Source organism: Canis aureus, chromosome 3 (assembly GCF_053574225.1).
Source record: "Canis aureus isolate CA01 chromosome 3, VMU_Caureus_v.1.0, whole genome shotgun sequence".
Lineage (NCBI taxonomy): Eukaryota > Metazoa > Chordata > Mammalia > Carnivora > Canidae > Canis > Canis aureus.
The window spans coordinates 32,340,099-32,358,683 of NC_135613.1; the positions used below are offsets into that span (position 1 = coordinate 32,340,099).

Genomic DNA, 18,585 nt, shown 5'->3' on the forward strand with positions numbered 1-18,585 from the left:
TATTTGTAAAAAAAATAGAAAAGATTTTCTTTATTCATGAGAGACACACAGAAAGAGAGAGGCAGAGACACAGGCAGAGGGAGAAGCAGGCTACATGCAGGGAGCCCAATGTGGGACTCGATCCTGGGACTCCAGGATCATGCCCTGGGCCGAAGGCAGGCGCCAAACTGCCGAGCCACCCAGGGATCCCCAAGAAAATCTTTTTAAAAAATAAAGACTTATTTATTTGTTTTTTAAAAAAATATTTTATTTACTTATTCATAGAGAAATAGGCAGAGGGAGAAGCAGGCTCCATGCAAGAAGCCTGACGTGGGGCTCAATCCCAGGTCTCCAGGATCACACCCCAGGCTGAAGGCAGTGCTAAACCGCTGAGCCACCCGGGCTGCCCTAAATTCTACTTCTGAAGCTGACACTACACTATATGTTAACTAGCTAGAATTTAAATTTAAAAAATGATAATTAAAGGTCATACATTAAAAAAGCAAGAATCCCCAGAACATTTACCACAAACAAAATGAAGGGATATGAGCCCTACTAGATGGTAAAGCTTATTCACATCCAAATAATTAAAACAGAGTGGAATCCAGAAGCACTGCATGGAATTCCTGTAGTATTAGGGGTGGGCCTCCCCATCATAAATTCCTGAAGAAAGGGGGGACCATTTAATAAAGTTGATTCTGGAGCTTGTGTCTTGTGCCAGAACAAATCCCAAGTTGATCAAAATTCGACCTGGAATAAATAAAATTATGGCAGCCTAGAGGAAACCAAAGAAGAATCCCCCCCCCCCTTTTTTCTCCCTGAAGATTTTATTTTTCAGTGATCTCTACACCCAACCTGAGGCTTAAACTGAGGGCCTCCAGATCAGGTGGCTGTCTCCACCCAGCCAGCCAGCCATGTGCCCCGAGAATCCTTTTTTTTTTTTTTTTTTTAAGATTTATTCATGAGAGACACAGAGAGAGAGGCAGAGACACAGGCAGAGGGAGAAGCAGGCTCCATGCAGGGAGCCTAATGTGGGACTTGATCCCAGGACCCCAGGATCAGGCCCTGGGCCCAAGGCAGGCACTAAATCGCTAAGCCATCCAGTGATCCCCAGAGAATCCTTTTTTTATTTTTTTTATTTTATTTTTTTATTTTTAAATTTTTATTTATTTATGATAGTCACACACAGAGAGAGAGAGAGAGAGGCAGAGACACAGGCAGAGGGAGAAGCAGGCTCCATGCACCGGGAGCCCGACGTGGGATTCGATCCCGGGTCTCCAGGATCGCGCCCTGGGCCAAAGGCAGGCGCTAAACCGCTGCACCACCCAGGGATCCCGAGAATCCTTTTTTTAACATCAACTTGAAAGTTTTTATAAACGTTACCCCAAATCCAGAAGTGATAAATAATGGGTGTTACATTTTACTACGTAAAAATGAAGCATTTTTGCCTGGCAGAACCCTTACGAGAAAATCCAAAGGACCACAATCCCCGAGTGATTTACAACCAACAGTACAAGTAAAAGTCAAGGGCAAGACTAATTGGTAAGATGAAAAGAAAATCGGCCAAGTACACCACAAGGATAGAAAAAGAAGTCTTTTTTTTTTTTTTTTTTTTTTAAGTGAAAGTTCAAGCAGTTTCTTTAAAGGCAAGAACCCACCCCCCACGCCCAGGACACTTCCTGAAGGGGAGAATCACGTGGTTGCTGCTGGGACCCTTGCAGTGCCCCGCGTGACCAGCAGGTGGTGATGCTGCCGGGTCGGCAGCGCCCCCTCCCGGAGGTGGCGTGAAGCGCGCGCCCAGGTTCCTAGAGGCCTGGTTGCATCCGCTCCAGGGCCTAGGCGCGCTGGTTCGCACAGCGTCTGTTCCCGGGTAGCGTGTGCAGCAGGTGTATAGTGCTGAAAACGGAAAGCAAAGCTTGCCAGCCACGGGTTGCTGCCGCAGCCTCGCACTGCATCCACAGACATCTCATCAGGGAGGAAAGGCAAAAGGAGAGAGCACTGAGTATGCTACGGCTGTAAACACAGGGCGAGGACTCGCTAATTGCCTCTGCGGGGAAGCACACCTGCCGACCACCGTGGCCGCCTGCGCCTTAGGGAACAGTTCCCCAAGCGTATTTTTTATTTTTTTAAATTATATATATATATATATATATATATATATATATATGATTTATTTATTTATTTATGATAGACATAGAGAGACAGAGAGAGAGGCAGAGACACAGGAGGAGGGAGAAGTAGGCTCCACGCAGGGAGCCCAACGTGGGACTCGATCCTTGGTCTCCAGGATCACACCCTGGGCTGCAGGCAGCGCTAAACCGCTGCGCTGCCGGGGCTGCCCGCCAAACGTATTTTTATAACCACGTATTTGTGAGCCAGGTTTTGCCCCTGAAAAAAAAAAAAATCGAATGATGAAATAAACCAACTATTGAGCAAGAAGAGGCCCACTTTCCGCAACAACGTGGATTTAATCACTTGAAAGTCCTCAGTGGAATGATGGAAAATTGTGTAGAATGTAGAAAGTGTCATTTTATGTGCATGGCTGAGCTGAGGGAAATGAATGCAGGGAACCAGGAACCAAAGTGCCCCACCTCCCCACAGAGAGGAGGGGGAGCCCACAGAGGAGGGGGGGGGCACTGTCTGCAGGGGTGGGCGGGGCGAGAGGCACTGCCTGCAGAGGCGGGGGTGGGGGGGGTGGGGGGGGTGGGGGGGGTGGGGGGGGTGGGGGGGGTGGGGACGCTGTCCCCAGAGGCCAGGGTGGGGGGCACTGTCTGCAGAGGGGGGCGGTCAGGAGGGGGGACACTGCCCACAAAAGTGAGGGGGGTGGGGGGCACTGCCCTCGGTGGGCCGGGAAGGGGGGGACGCCGAGAACCAGCAGGTGCGCTCAGTGTACTGCAGGCATCCTGCCTTCTCTCTGGTCTCCCTGGCCAGCAGGGCCCCGTGTCCTTCAATGACTCAGGGACAAGTGAGCAGGTCCTGCATGATTAGCCACTGGGTGGCAGGGGCGCGCTCACGCAGGGCTGGGAGGAGTGGCTCCGACTTAGACGTTTCCTTGTGTCCTCGTGTCATGAATAAATAAATAAAATCTTTTTTTTTAAGATTTTTTTAAGATTTTATTTATTTAGGGATCCCTGGGTGGCGCAGCGGTTTGGCGCCTGCCTTTGGCCCAGGGCACGATCCTGGAGACCCGGGATCGAATCCCACATCAGGCTCCCGGTGCATGGAGTGCATGGAGCCTGCTTCTCCCTCTGCCTGTGTCTCTGCCTCTCTCTCTCTCTCTGTGACTATCATAAATAAATAAAAATTAAAAAAAAAAAGATTTTATTTATTTATTCATGAGAGACATAGAGAGAGGCAGAGACACAGGCAGAGGAAGAAGCAGACTCTCTGCAGGAGCCCGATGTGGGACTTGATCCCCAACCCTGGGATCAGGCCCTGAGTCAAAGGCAGACGCCCAACCATTAAGCCACCCAGGTGTCCCAATAAATAAAATCTTAAAAATAAAAAAGAAAAAGAAGAACACTGCATGGAGGAGGATACGAAACAGAGACTTTGATGCTTTTTAAGTAATGAGACCAGCACAGTTATGAGATTCAGCATAACTTTTTGCAGAAAGGGAGAAAATAGAGATTCCAGTGCTTTCCTCTGGCTTCACAGGGAAGTCTCTCACATGTCCTCCAGAAAAGAACACGTCAGTTTAGATAGCAGTTACTAATGATGGATCCAACCAGAATGTTGGATTTGGGGGTGACAAGTCACACTCTTAGAAGTCCAGGTGTGGGAGAAGGTGCCCTTGTGCAGACAGCATGACCAGAATCACCTTTACAGAATCAGCAGGAAAACAGGAGAGGCTTCTCCCAATGCTCCACGCCAAACGTTCCCAGGGTCTGGATATCTGCGGATGCCAGAGAGCAGGAGCGCTGAGTGTCCCTCTCTCATCCCCCCAAGATCCCTGTCCTGCAGCAGCTGGGAACAGAGCAAGGCCAGAGGCAATAGCTCTCCTGTAAAACTTCTGGAAACACTGGCCTGCAGAGCTCAAACTTACCAAAGGGCGGAGTAGACTTTTCCTAGCAAGAACAGAGCGCCACACAGGACCGTTTTTAGGAGTGGACAAGAGGGTACAATTACATATGCAGCAAGAACAAAAACACTGTGGACATGTTCATGCTGAAACATTTGAGAACAAAATGGATAATTTCCTAAAGAAACTGAGTAGACTTAAGTCAGTAGAGTGTCCTGTGGGGAGGTGGGGAGGGGCCACAATGCCCTGACCACAGCAGGCCCACTCCTGCTCTGCCTTCCTGATGTCCTTGGCCACCACTGGCTGCACAAGGGTCTCTGTCCCAGAGCAGAAGCTGCACTTGTGGGGGGCACAAGGTAACTACAGTGACATTGCGTGTCAACTATACTTCTGTTAAAAAAAATCCTATATGAAGGAGAAAAAAAAAGCGGAAATGAACCTGATGGAAATTGGGTGACCTCTGCGTGTACCTTCTTCCTGACCCTTGGAAACAATACACGCAGATTGTACTCTGCTCTGCTCGCCACTCTTATTGCTCAATTTAAGGCATGTGAGGCCAAAGCCACTGTCTTGCCAAGGCCTGTCCTAATCTGTTCGGGGAGGGGGTGGTAAGGTACAGAGCCATGGGCAGCACCTGAGGGGGAGCCCCATCAGGAGTCCCTGCACCTGCAGACTCCTTGATGGGGTCCTGGGTGGGACATGGCTCCATGTTCCAGCCTCCCGGACCCCCTGAGCCTCAGCTTCCCTTCTACACCGGGTGGAATCAGCCTGTTTGCCCTGCTGGTTGTCACGTGGCCCTTTGGACTCAATGGCCACCCTGTCACACTTGGCTACCTATACTAGGTAGTGAAGGGATTGGGGTCACAAGCCAGGCTTACAGTCCTTCCTGTCCTTGGAGCCTCAGCCATGCACGAAGTGCTGTGCTCCCATCTGCCCATGTCTCGGGAAGCCACTGGAACCCCAGAGCAGCTGCCCAAACCCCAGAGTTCAGAGCCAGGCAGGCCACAGGGACCCTGGAATTTGGGACTTGCCCTACAAGTGAGAAAACAAGACTAAGTGGTGGTGGGGACAGCAGATGGCAGCCTGCTGCCCATACTGCCCTGGAGATGTGCTTCCAAGTACCCAGAACAGTCGGTCATCCTCTGCACCAGCTTCTCCCACTCAGAAGCAAAGGTGATGATGGGTAAGGCAGGCAGAGGGTCCCACGGCACACCTTGGAGCATCGCCCAGTGCCAGGGCATCTGTTGTTGCTTTCTTTTTTTTTTTTTTTAAGATTTTACTTATTTATTCATAGAGATGCAGAGAGAGAGAGAGAGAGAGAGAGGCAGAGACACAGGCAGAGGGAGAAGCAGGCTCCATGCAGAGAGCCCGACCTGGGACTTGATCCAGGGTCTCCAGATCACGCCCTAGGCTGCAGGCGGCGCTAAACCGCTGCGCCACCGGGGCTGCCCTGTTGTTGCTTTCAATGGTCGTGTCCCAGGGCTGAGGTGACTCTGGTACTGAGGCCTGCCCCTGGGGCCCTGGCATCTGGGGACAGGAGCAGCCATTCAGAAAGTGTTTTCTCTGCCCTCCCTGTTGGCCACTAGTGGCCACCATGCCCTGGGCCTGGGATCTGTGGGGCATCTTCCCCCAAGTTCATTGCTCATACATCTTGATGCCCACTGTGGATGCCTGCCGGGGGCAGGGCAGTGGGGGAGCTGTGGAGGCCACCCCCTCCCCCAGCTCAGGCCACACAGATGGCCAGGCCATGGCACAGTGTGGCCCAGTGGTGGCTGAGGCACTTGCAGGGTAACTGGGCCACACTCCTGCTTTTGTGGACAGAGGAGAGAAAGGCCACCTCCTAGAGAGGAACTGAGACTTACCTTCCACTTGAGGTGAAGGCTTTGCCCACTTCCAGAAGCCAGATTCTGAGAACGAGGCATGGCTCCCAACAAAGGCCATCTGCCCCAATGTCGGGTCCAGGGCCTACCCCTTGCCTTGCTAGGATCACAGTCCGACCCTAGTGCCTTGGGGCTCGGCCAGAGCTTAGCTGTCAGGGCCCTGCTTCTCCAGAAGAGAAAGGTGTCCCTGCAACTGGAAGAAGGGAGTGGAATGGTAGTGTTCAGTGCCCTGGGAGGCCCAGAGGGCTGTGGCCCCCACAGTGTTCACACAGTCTGAGCAGCAGCCAGCCATGTCCCTATGTCTCTATGATCCAGGTCCCAGCAGGTCTGCTGCCAGCTTCAGGGAGGCCCCTGGCTCTCTCCAGGCCCTGACCAGGATGACCATGTTTTCTGCAAGCTCCCCTCCCTTGGAGGGGGCAATCCCTAGAAGTTGTCACTTCAGGCTGCTCTGGCTGTCCTGATGGGCAGAAGCATTTCCAGCAGGTAGGAGCAGCAACTAAAGGGACTCTATGGGTGGCCATGCCCACCGGGCTCTGGGACAGGCCAGGAAGCTCATGGGCTGCATGCAGGTAAGGAATGGGCCACAGTGGGGGTGTAGAAAGGATGAGGGCCATGAGGCTTCTGGGGACACCCTTTCTCCTTCATCAAGACTTATTTATTTGAGGGAATCTCTGGGTGGCTCAGTGGTTTAGCGCCTGCCTCTGGCCCGGGGCACGATCCTGGAGTCCTGGGATCGAGTTCTGCGTCGGGCTCCTGGCATGGAGCCTGCTTCTCCCTTTGCCTGTGTCTCTACCTCTCTCTCTATGTCTATCATTAATAAATAAATAAAATCTTAGAAAAAAAAAGACTTATTTATTTGAGAGAGTGAGAGAGGGAGGGAGAATGAGTGAGCCTGGGGAGGGGCAGAGGGAGAGGAGGAAAGAGTCCCAGGCAGACTCCTTGCTGAGCGGTGAGGCCGAGTTGGGGCTCGATTCCACCATCTGAACCAAAACCAAGAGTCAGATGCTTAACCAACTGCGCCACTGAGGTGCCCCTGGGACACCCCTTTTTTTGGGGGGACACCCCTTTTAAGGTCAGTGTGGTACCTCCAAACAGGACAAGAAGACTGTCTGGTATTTATTTTTCTGGCAGCTTCTATTTATACTCATGATATGAAGTATCTTACAAAAAACCTCTGTTAATGAAATGTAAATGTGCTTTTAAAAAGGTTTTATTTGAGAAAGAGTAAGAGTGAGAGAGAGAGTGTGTGCGCACACGAGCTGGGGAGGTTGGGGGGAGCCCAACAAGCAGCCCCCCCCTCCATTGAGCCCAGCAAGGGTGTGGGAGGTGGAGCTGGGGAAAGATGCTCAGTTCTGCAGGGAGGGCCCATCAGGCAGAGACAGTGACCTGGGGTTCCAAAAAAGAAAAGGGGTCATGGTGGAGGAGTGGGAGGTGACGTTGGTGAGGGTGGTGGTCCTGCATCCAGTGGGACTCCGAGTCTCAACATTGGAAAAGAGTGTTTCAATGTTTATACAAAAGGAGATTTCCTGGCTCCAGTGACTGAAGTTCGGGAGATCCTTGCTTTAGGCAAGGTTGGATCCAGACATTTGGAGCAAACACCCTGGCGGGGTTTCTTTCATCTCCCTGGGGTTGGTTTCATTCTCAGACCAGCTCTTCCCACACAACACCTTTAGACAACAGCTGGCAGTCCACCCCAGCTAGTGGATTCCAGGGGAGCAATCCCCCTTCCCTGCGAGCTTCAGCAAAGGCCTCGAGGCCTAAGGGGACCAAATGGTCTGACTGGCCAAGGCCTGCGTCCCTGGGCAAGGATGGGTGAGTCCCACCCAGACCTCCACAGATGAGGACGAAGAATGGAGCTTCCCAGAGAGAAATGGGGGGTCACTACTACTGGAAGTCAGAATGGTTGTGGGGCGGGTGGGCACCACCCTGGCCACGATGCTGTGGGAGCTCCCTGGGGCTTAGCTTCAGCTGCCCAGTTGGGCCTTGTCTCTTCCCTCTCATGTCAGCCTGGTGGCACCCAGCACCCAGCCACCACACCTGCAGAGTCCAGGCTCCTTCCTCTGGTTGCCAGTAGGACAGCCTAGAAAGGTGGCTCTGGTCAGAGGTGGGGTGACACTTCTTCCAGCCCACCTCCCCCTCGCCTCTGGGGTCCTGAGAGAGGCCAATGAAGGGAAAGCTTCTGGCGTGTGTGTGCGAACTTGGGGAACACGCCACATGTCTTCTGCACACAGGAGGCGGTCCATGCTGTTTGGTGTGCCTTGGGCCCTCATCTTTGCAGTTGTGCCCACACACCCTTCTGGGGGTACGGAGGCCACCAGAACCACGTTCAGCTTCCTGGGGAAGGCGGGTGCTGACCTTAAGCCTCCTCCTCCCCTCCCCTTAACAGAGCAGAGATTACAACAGGCTCAGATGACCCTCCAAACCCCACCAGCACCTGTATTTCTGGGCGGGGGCTGCTGAAGGGCTCTTGCTGGAGGCTCTCAGGACTTGGGTCCAGGATCAGAGATGGACTGTCCCTGTGGCGCCGGAGAAAAGGGCCCCAATCCTCCCACATTCCCTTGAGGCTGTGGCTAGTGGCAGTGCAGGTTCCAGGCCCTCACAGAGCCACACCCTGAGACTCGGGTAGGACTAGGGAAGATGTCCCTACTGGCCATTGGCAGGGGTAGCTGTGCAGGTAAAGGGTGGGGGAGTCCCTCAGTCTCTGAGCACAGTTCCTTTGCTTCATCAGCCCAAAACCCTCACATGGGAAGAAAGGCTTTCTCCCATCTGCCCTCCCTAATCCTGCTACAGCTTAACAGAAAGTACACAGGGGCACCTGGGCACAGTGCTTCCCCCACCGTGCTCTTTGCCCCCAGTAGGCAAGATGCCCTGGACCGAACAAATGCCCACAGGGAGGGTGGGGAACAGCAGAGCCCACAGCCCCATGGTTAGCCCTTCTACCATCCAGGAGTTGCCCTGACCGGGAAAAGCTCCGTACTGGAGAGCCCCCAGCCTCAGGACAGGCTCAGGGTATGGGCACCAGATTCCCCAAGAGGGCATCAGGCTGGCTTTAAGTGGATCTCTCTACCTGCCAACTTTCAAAACCCTTTACAGCCCTCCTGTTTCCCGCCTGGCTCTTCCCCCTCCATTGGGCTTCTACCCTCCCTTCAGGCCCAGAGATGCCAGAGTAGTGATCTGGGCCACTGGACAGTATGGGGCCTCCTCTCTCCCCCCACACTGTCACCTGGGACAGAGTGGCTGCAGTTCCTTCCACTGCAAACCGAGGCCCAGGGAGCTGGGATAGGGACATGGGGGTTGCTAGATCATCATCACTTTCTGCTTCCCCACGGAAGCTCCTGAGTTCCCCCATCAAGCTGGGACAGGAGTCCAAGCCCAGGGATCTCTGGACCTGATGGGAGGGTAGAAGCCAGGGCCAGGGCCAGGGAGTGACCCTCCCCAAATCTTTACCCCCAACCCTTCCCCCACTAGGTATAGAGACCTGGAGAGATCCAGTTCAGGGTCCCAAGTAGCTGATGGGGCCTGGTGTTGAGGTCAGGGTCCCCGAGGCTGGTAATGAGGCATGCTGGGCCTGGCCTGGGTACAGGGTCCTGACCCTCAGCCTCCAGCTTTGCTAGAATCTTTGAAATCTGGTGCTGACCCAGAATTTTTGGGGATGACCAGGAATTAGTAAGGCTGGGGGTGGGGATGTGGAGAGGAGGCCTCCATGAGCACTGCAGCTCACACAGGACCCTCCCCCCCCATCCCAGGTGAAAACCGTACCTGGGAACTGCTACAAGGGAACCCAAGGTCCACCGCACAGAGGCCAGGGACCACTCCTCATCTCCCTGCCAGGACACGGAGGGGCCTCTCAGCCAGAGACGGCCCCCTGCCCCTGAGGCATTTCTGCTTCAAGTGCAGACGGGTTAGGCAGACCCCTGGCCCTGGAGGGGCTCTAGGAGGGATGGTTCTGAGGGGCTGAGGCCTCCAGCAGCTCCTGGAGACCACAGTAGGAGATGGGGGACGTTCCTCCTTCCCGGGTGGTGCACCGGCTGAACCTGTGGGACCCAGAGCACCGAGAGGGCTCGCCCCGGGCCGCGTCTGTGGGTGGAAGAGACGCGCGGAGGGCTGGTTAGAGCTCAGCCTGGTCTCCGGCAAGAAGCGCGGAGTTTTCAGCAAACGAAGCCTCCTCTCTCCCGCGCCCCTGCCGCCTTCTCCCTTCCCCGGCAGGGCCAACCGACCCTTACTCTGGGTCCCACCGCGCCTCTGGGAGGGGCGGCCTGCGGCACACCGACCCGAGTCCTGCGCGCTCCCCTTGGTCGCTAGGGGCTGCCCTCGGGGGCCTCGACCGGGATCCCCAGTCCCCCGAAAGCCTCAGCAGAGGCCTGGCGGGGGCGCGGAGGGACAGGAACCCGTTCACTCGGGGACAGAAGACGGGACAGGCCAGTGTGGGTCGCAGGGGCCCCCAGCACCCCACACTCCAGGGGTCTTGCCCCGGTCGCCCCCTCCCCTTCGCGATCCGCCCTCCGTGGGCCGCGGGCCCGCGAGGGTTAAGTGGGGCGGGGCGTGGGGCGGCCCCGCCCCCGCCGCCACGCCGGGTCCGAGCGCGCACGGGGCGCGGGGGCGGGTCGGAGCGGGCGGCGGCGGCGGCGGAGGGCGCGGCGCGCCGGGGAGCGCGGGGAGCGGCGGCGGCGCGGCCCGCGTGACCCTCCGCCGCGCCCGTGAGCCCGCGAGCCCGCGAGCCCGCGCCCCGCCGCGCCGCCCAGCCGCAGGATGCGCGCCCCGCCGCTGCTGCTGCTGCTGGCCGCCTGCGCGCCGCCGCCCCGCGCCACCGCCGCCGCCGCCCCGACGCCTCCGGGTTGGGAGCCGGCGGCCGACGCGCCCTGGTGCCCCTACAAGGTGCTGCCCGAGGGCCCCGAGGCGGGCGGCGGACGCCTGTGCTTCCGCAGCCCCGCGCGCGGCTTCCGCTGCCAGGCGCCCGGCTGCGCGGCGCACGCCTCGGCCGGCCGCTCCCTGCGCGCCAGCGTCCTGCGCAACCGTAGCGTGCTGCTGCAGTGGCGCCTGGCGCCGGCCGAGGCGCACCGCGTGCGCGCCTTCGCGCTCAACTGCTCGTGGCGCGGCGCCTACACGCGCTTCCCGTGCGAGCGCGTGCTGCTCGGCGCCTCCTGCCGCGACTACCTGCTGCCCGACGTGCACGACGGCGTGCGCTACCGCCTGTGCCTGCAGCCGCTGCCGCTGCGCGCCGAGCCCGCCGCCGCCGCCGCCCCCCCGGAGCCCGCCGCGCCCGCCGAGTGCGTGGAGTTCGCAGCCGAGCCGGCCGGCATGCGGGAGATCGTAGTGGCCATGACGGCGGTGGGCGGCTCCATCTGCGTCATGCTGGTGGTCATCTGCCTGCTCGTGGCCTACATCACCGAGAACCTCATGCACCCAGCTTTCGGGCGCCCCGGCCTGCGCAGGCAGCCCTGAAGCACCGGGCGGTCGCCCCACGGGGGCTCTGCCGGCCGGAGACTGGCGCCCGCTCCCCACTCCTCGCTCCTGCTCCCTCCTTAGGATCTCCACGCAGGGCCTGCTGGAGACTGGTAGGGCCCCCGGCCCCACGCCTGGGCCTCGGAGTCATTGCACGACCTTTGGAGCCCGGCAGCTGCCTCCCAGACTCCAGCTCGGGACTCACCCTTGGGCCTGCGCAGGGGTGCCAGCCTCGTCTAGGGCTCTCCCTGCTTTCCAGAGGCCTTTATAGGGGCCACCGGGACATAACAGCCCCTTCTAGCAAGAGCCATTGGAACCCCAGGTCATCACCCTGCACCTCCAGCCTGTGCCAAGTTGGAAAAAACAGGCTGTCATCATTGCTTGGTCACTGTGTGCTTTGCCAACTGGAGGAGGCCCCTTGGAGCCTGTCCTCTCCCCACCTCACCCCAGTGGGCTTAGATTAGCGTCGTGCCTTAGTGTCTTGGGCCCACTGCGGGAGCCAACCACCCGTCCTGTGCTGACCAAGGGGTTCTGTGGCCCTGGTCCTGGCCAGAGCCCCTTGAGAAATCTCCTTTCAAGCTTTGCAGGAGCCCCAAGTGTGGGTAAGGAGTGTGCGATGGTGTTCCCCTACCTGGGTGACAGGCTGGGAACCATGATGTAGCGCAGCAGGTGAACCCCACCTGCACTTGCCATGTCCAGGGCTGAATGTTCTCTGACCTTCCGGGAAGCCGGCAGCTCTTCAGGGCTGCGTCTCATTTTCTTTTGTGGGTGCTGCTTCTGATGAGGGCTTTCAGTGAGTGGGGGCAAGTGGCTGGGAAGACGGCTTGTCTCAGAGGACAGTGTTGCATCTGGAGAGCAGAATTGATGCCGGCCTTTCCCGGCACAACTTGCCACTGTGGTGTTTATCACAGGCCTCAACCACAGCATGATGGACAGCATCACTCCACCTCTTACTCGCGTTGGCAGCCAAGAGCCCAGGATATGGCTGGTGATGCTGCTACCCACTGGACTGTCCCTTTCTGGGAAGACCCAAGCACCCTGGCCAAGGTTGCTCCTTGAGCTGGGCACCTGGCATCACCAAGAGGGGTAAGGCACACCTCGGCTCTCCGCAAGTCCCTGACTGACCATCCTGGACCTTGTACTTCTGGAGTCACTGTGGCTAACCCCTCTCCACCGTCACCCCAGCAGCCTCCAGTGACCCCAGGTCCTGGCTGGTGTCCCCACAGTGCCCGCTCCCTACCTCTCTGTCTTTGCTCGGCCTGCCCCTGGCATGGCGCTGGTCAGGCGTGAGCCTGGCGTCAATGTCTAAATGTCCATCATTTTAGACCAAAACCACTGTCTTGTGTGCTTACTGGGGAGAGGGAAGGGAGGGGTGGGGGGGAAGTGGGTCCCTTTCCCAGTTCCAAAGCACCCTGTTTCAAGCAGGGGACGGGTGCTTCTGTTTGCCCTCAAACCTTGGAAAAGCATCTTTTCCTGGGCCTGCTGTGTTGGGGTGGGGGGCGTTCGGACAGCATTTGCTGCAGTTAGAAATAGCCCAGTCTCACTGGTGACCCAGTTTTGTGACATGCAGCAATTAGGCAGCTCCAGGAGGGTCCCCTCGCCGGCCTCGCCCTTCCTGGGGAGCGGGATGGTGGGCGGAGGGGCTTGGGGGATGTGCACTAGATCACGACCCACCTTCCCAAAAGCCCTCCTCCTCCTTGGCTGTCCTTGGCTGTCCTTGAGATCCTGGAGCTGGCTGTGACCCTGAGGATCAAACACAGCTGGGGGCGGGCCAGGATCTGAGGAGTGACTCATCCCTTCAGAGAGGGCGGGGTAAAGCTACATGTCTAGACAGCCCCTGGCAGGAGTGGGAGGGGTTCTGCTTCTAGCAGTCTTCATTCTGGTGGGGGCGGGGCGGGGGTGGTGGTGGTGGTGGTGCAGGGGGCTTTGCTGGCTGCAGCCCCTCTTGACCTGTTGTGCACTTGGGCATCTTACACAGGGTAGAAGTGGGAGTCCTTGGCAGCCCTGGTGTGAGGAGCCCTGTCGTCCATCCTCAGCTCCTGAGTGCAGTTGGGTTCCAGGACTGGAGCCATTGTGAGGTTCTGTGAGGTCTGCTCTCATCCCTTTCTTGTCCTCCCCTGGCCCTCCACCTAGTTTGGGGCTTCTTTGTGGGGTTGTGCTCATACCAGCTGGACCCAGAAGCCCGTCCCATTAGCTGCTCCACAAGGCTGGTTTGTAGCCTTCTGCTCCATAGAGTTTCATTCCAGGGGCTTCTGGAAGCATTTGAGCCCAGCTTTAGGTTTGCCAAGACAGAGCTGAGCAGCCGTGCCCCAGCACCGTCCAGTAGGGCATCCTGGGTTTGGGAGACACCCCAGAGCTGGTCTCAGGCTGAGCACTTCTTTTGAGTTCCCTGTCATCCTCACAAACTGTGCGTTCTTCATGTGCCCATCATTCTCCCAGGAGTGACAGGAACACCAGGATCCTAGCCCAGCCAGTCCACCCAAAAGACTGACCCATACCTCCTCCATCCCTACCAGCTTCTAGAGGAGCCTCCCTCCCCTGCCCCCTTCTCTCCCTACTTCTCTCCTTGTCATTGTCTCTGCTCTCCTTGTAGCCACTCCGGCTCTAACTGGCCAGTGGATAGACCTGTCACTGTCCTGTAACATCTTCATGGCTGCCCTGGACTCTGCAGGTGGGGTCCAGATACCTCATTTGTGGGTCAAGACTTTTCCTTTCTCATTGGTGCCCGAAAACACGTCAGGTTATTAATTTTTTGATGTGGAATAGAAGCAACTGCTCTGGTCCTGCTACACTGAAGGTTTTCCTGGCCTGTCAGCCTGGCTCTGCCTTTGAAGAGCCATGTAGCCTTTGGAAGCCTCTATTTCTTTCTTTGCAAAATACAAACGGTCCTGGAACCTAACTCACAGGTTTCTTTTAAAGCTTACATGAGATCAGGCAGGTAGAGATGAATACTTATGCCACCAGTTACTGGGGCATAAGTACCTGGGGCTGAGACCCCAGGGCTACATCTTCAGCCTAACCCTATGCAAAATCTAGATTGGTGGTCCTCCTTGAAATTCCCATTATGATGGCTTCTGTGTACAAACCCCTGATTCCTTGCTCACTCCCCAAAGCTGATTCACAGCCTATAGTCCTTGCCCAGCCAACAGGAAAGAGCCACCATCATCCTGTGAATACAGGCCCAGGACCCTCCATGGCTGGCTCTGGGGCTTAGCAGTGATTGCAGGATGCTGACCTGCCTGCCCAGGGCCCCTCCCCACCGTCCAAGGCAACTGCCTGCTCCCCTGGTCCCAGAGGGTGGGCCCAGGCTCCTGCCGTGAGCCTCAGAGGTTGTAAAGCTAGAGAGCAGGTGGGGGAGACAGCGAAAGGCAGAGAGGCAAAGTTTCACAACGAGCAGGTTGTGGAGCTGGTGTTTCCCCGTTACCTCAGGGCTGGGGGTCAGGGGTGTTGGGTCTGGCTTTCAGGGACGTTCAGGAGCTGCCAAGAACGCTGGCCTGGGGGACCGGTGGTTTGGCCGCTTCAGCCTGGGTCTGGAGAGGTGGGGCTGACACCCAGAGCCTCCTAGCCCCACCACATCTCTGCCACGTCCATTTCTTCCCTAACTGCTGTCATGTCTTGTTTAGCTTTGATAATATACGCGGTTAAGATCTTTATCTGTTTTCTGGGTATGGCTTTCTGCTATGCCTCTTTTATCTGCAGGGGCATTACTATGCTTTTCTTACTGTAAATCTGCGTGGGGTTCAGCTGCTACTCTGTTCTCTTGGTCACGTATAACAGAGATGCTTTCCCTAGGCTCCTAGGTGAGGAGTAGGGGGGCCGAGATAGCTTCCCTGACATTCCTACTCTGTTAAATGATGTGGGATACAAAGGCAGAAGAAAATTTACATTTCCTAGCTGCCTACAGCCCATTGACAAGTCCTTGTAACGGAAGGACCTTACTAGGGACTTGGCTGTCTGTATGTTAATACCTTGCTGACGGCAAAAAGCAATCTTATCCCGACCTCCAGGACCCTGTGAGTCCATGCTAGCATATAAAAATTCCTTTGGAAACTTCCTTTATCTCTACCCCACCCTCAGACATACGTTGACCATCATCCCCCAAGCACATGACCCACCAATATCCATCTGAAGGGTCTCATGACTTAGGTTTTATTAGACAGTAATAAATGACCTCCCAACAACCAGCCCCCTCAAGGTCCTAGAAACCTTGCTTCCAAATTCCTTAGAGACTCACATTCTCCCTAACCCCCTCCCAACTTGAGTCTATAATGAGCTGGCCCCTCCTCAGGACCCAGATGCAGCTATTCCTGCCCTCCAGTCCTGTCCCAGTGCTTTAATAAAACCATCTTTTGGGATGCCTGGATGGCTCAGCGGTTGGGCGCCTGCCTTCAGCTGAGGGCATGATCCTGGAGTCCCTGGATCGAGTCCCGCATCAGGCTCCCTGCATGGAGCCTGCTTCTCCTTCTGCTTATGTCTCTGCCTCTCTTCTCTCTCTCTGTCTCATGAATAAATAATTTAAAAAAAAAACACCTTTTTTGCTGGGGCACGTGGGGGGCTTAGTCGGTGAAGCATCTGGCCTTCGGCTAAGGTCATAATCTTGGGGTCCTTGGATTGAGCCCCACGTCGGGCTCCCCGCTCAACAGGGAGTCTGCTTCTCCCTCTCCCTCTGCCCTTCCTCATGCTTGTGCTCTGTCAAATAAACAAAATCTTTTTAAAAAACCAAACACAAATACCACTTTTTTTGCACAAAAGACATCTCAAGAATTCCTTCTTGGCTATTGGCTTTGAACCCTAACATCTTTCCAACATCATTAAATATGTAGCCTCATTGTGTCTGGGATCTGCCTTTCTTCTCCCCTCGTCCACTTTTATCTGAACTTGGATTTCCTTTGCCCTGGTGTCTCCATCCTGCTCAGTTTGGGTTCTTTCATGCCCGTTCCCTTTTTCTCTATTAGCAACCACTCTGATGTGTCCTGTTTGGTTTTTGTTTTTTTTTAACTTACCTCAAAGTTGTGCTGCGGATCTTTATTATCTTTACTCAACACAATATATAGGATTTATCCATGTTGCAGAATGCACAAATATTTTTTTAAAGATTTTATTTATTTATTCATGAGACACACACACACACACAGAGGCAGAGACACAGGCAGGGGGAGAAGCAGGCTCCATGCAAGGAGCCCGATGTGGGACTCGATCCTGAGTCCCCAGGATCACACCCTGGGCTGCAGGCAGCACTAAACCACTGCGCCACCGGGGCTGCCCCTTAAAGATTTTATTTATTCATTCATGACACACACACACACACACACACACACACACACACAGAGAGAGAGAGAGAGGCAGAGATACAGGCAGAAAGAGAAGCAGGTTCGATGCAGGGACCCCAACGTGGGACTCGATCCCTGGTCTCTAGGATCACACGCCGGGCTGAAGGCGGCACTAAACCACTGAGTCACTGGGGCTGCCCCCCTATCAATTTATTCTAAATGACTAAAAAAGCACTTAACGCTCCTATCAGCAGTGCGCTTGAGGTTTTATTTCCCTAATTTCTCACAAATACTGTGTATCAGCTTTCTTTTGCCGTCTGCTAGCTGTGTAGCAGTGACCTGAGGCTGCAAGTTACTTACAATTTTTTTTTTTTTAAGATTTTGAGAGAGTGGGAGAGCAGACAGGGAGGGGCAGGAGATAGAATCCTAAGCCAACTTCTTGCGGAGCGCAGAGCCTAACATGGGGCTCAGTTCCATGACCTCAAGATCATAAGCTGAGCGGAAACCAAGAGTAGGATGCTTAACTGACTGAGCTGTCCAAGCGCCCCACCTACTATCCTTATGAGACATTTGAATTTCTCCTTGAATGAAGTGTTTATTCCTATTCTTTGTACATTTTTCCATTGCTATGAATTTTTCCTTTGGATTTTCAAGAGTTCCACAAATATTCTAGATCAGCACTGCCCAATAGGGCTTTCTGAAATTATGAAACTTTTTTTTAAATCTGTGCTGGGTTAGTTTTCCAGGGTTATTATAACAAATCACCATAAACTGGATGGCTTAAAACAGCAGACATTCCAACAGTTTTGGAGGCTAGACGTCTGAAATAAAAAGGTCAGCTGTGTTGGCTCCTTCTGAAGGCTCTGAGGGGAAAATCTGTTTGGTGCCTCTCTCCAGGTTCTGTTAAAAAGAAATCCTTAATTCTAGTGACAGGAGACCTTTTGTTTTCTACTACGTGTTGTATGCATCTTTTTGGTTTGAAGCAATCCTTGCACACACAAGGAATACAGATACCTTCCTTGGGTGCCTGACTGGCTGTCAGAAGAGCAGGGAACTATTAATACCGGGGTCATGAGTTCAAGCCCTATGATGGACATAGGGCTTACTTAAAAAATGTATTTTCCTGTTTTTTCAACTGGCTCTGATTTTATACCTCTTATATATACCCTTAATGCATATATGCATTATGCATATACCTTTTATATATTCCCTTAATCTATCTAGAGCTTTGTATAATATGTGAAGTTGAGATCCAGCTTTTTATATCCATACACTGAACCAATTTTCCCATCCCATTGTACAGAAACAATCCATTCTTTCCTAGTATGTAGTGCTCCCATCATTTACCATGTTCCCACATTTACGTGGGTCTGTTTATGGCTATTGCATTCTGTAGGTCGGTGTGTCTTTTCCTACAGTACCATATTTACTATCTTTATTAAAACTTTATAGGGTGAGTTTCCACATTTTATGTTTTTTTAAAATTTTTTTAATTTTTATTTTTTTATTTATGATAGTCACAGAGAGAGAAAGAGAGGGAAGCAGAGACATAGGCAGAGAGAGAAGCAGGCTCCATGCACCGGGAGCCCAATGTGGGATTCGATCCCGGGTCTCCAGGATCGCGCCCTGGGCCAAAGGCAGGCGCCAAACCGCTGCGCCACCCAGGGATCCCAATTTATGGTTTTAAAAAGACTTAATGAGATTTCTAGTTCAAGCCAAGATGAAGATTTTTAGTTCAAGCCAAGATGAAATAACAGGAACCAGAATTATTTCCTACCTGAAAACTAAAAAACACAAAATATGTAAAACAAAAGTTCTAAGCACTGAAGGGCTGTGACCCTTGAGAGAAAGGAACAAATGAATTTTTTTTAAGATTTTATTTATTTATTCATGAGAGACAGAGGCAGACACAGGCAGAGGGAGAAGCAGGCTCCATGCAGGGAGCCTGATGTGGAACTTGATCCTGGAACCCTGGGATCATGCCGAGTCGAAG

General features: G+C 54.4%; 1 protein-coding gene and 1 long non-coding RNA gene across 2 annotated transcripts; one reads left to right on the forward strand and one right to left on the reverse strand.

Moving 5' to 3' along the window:
* Positions 1-7,821: 7,821 nt before the first annotated feature.
* On the reverse strand, positions 7,822-10,354 carry LOC144310541 (uncharacterized). Its single transcript, XR_013376243.1, has 3 exons — positions 10,104-10,354; positions 9,640-9,957; positions 7,822-8,396 (listed from the first exon to the last, which is right to left on the reverse strand). It is a non-coding gene; the product is annotated as an uncharacterized LOC144310541 (long non-coding RNA).
* A 275-nt stretch (positions 10,355-10,629) lies between these two features.
* Positions 10,630-12,654, forward strand: FNDC10 (fibronectin type III domain containing 10). Its single transcript, XM_077891646.1, has one exon. The coding sequence runs from the start codon at positions 10,630-10,632 to the stop codon at positions 11,320-11,322; it is 693 nt and encodes a 230-aa protein (XP_077747772.1). The 3' UTR covers positions 11,323-12,654.
* Positions 12,655-18,585: the final 5,931 nt, after the last annotated feature.

Coding starts and splice junctions, on each gene's coding strand:
- FNDC10 (XM_077891646.1), top strand. CDS start 10,630: ATGCGCGCCCCGCCGCTGCTGCTGCTGCTGGCCGCCTGCGCGCCGCCG.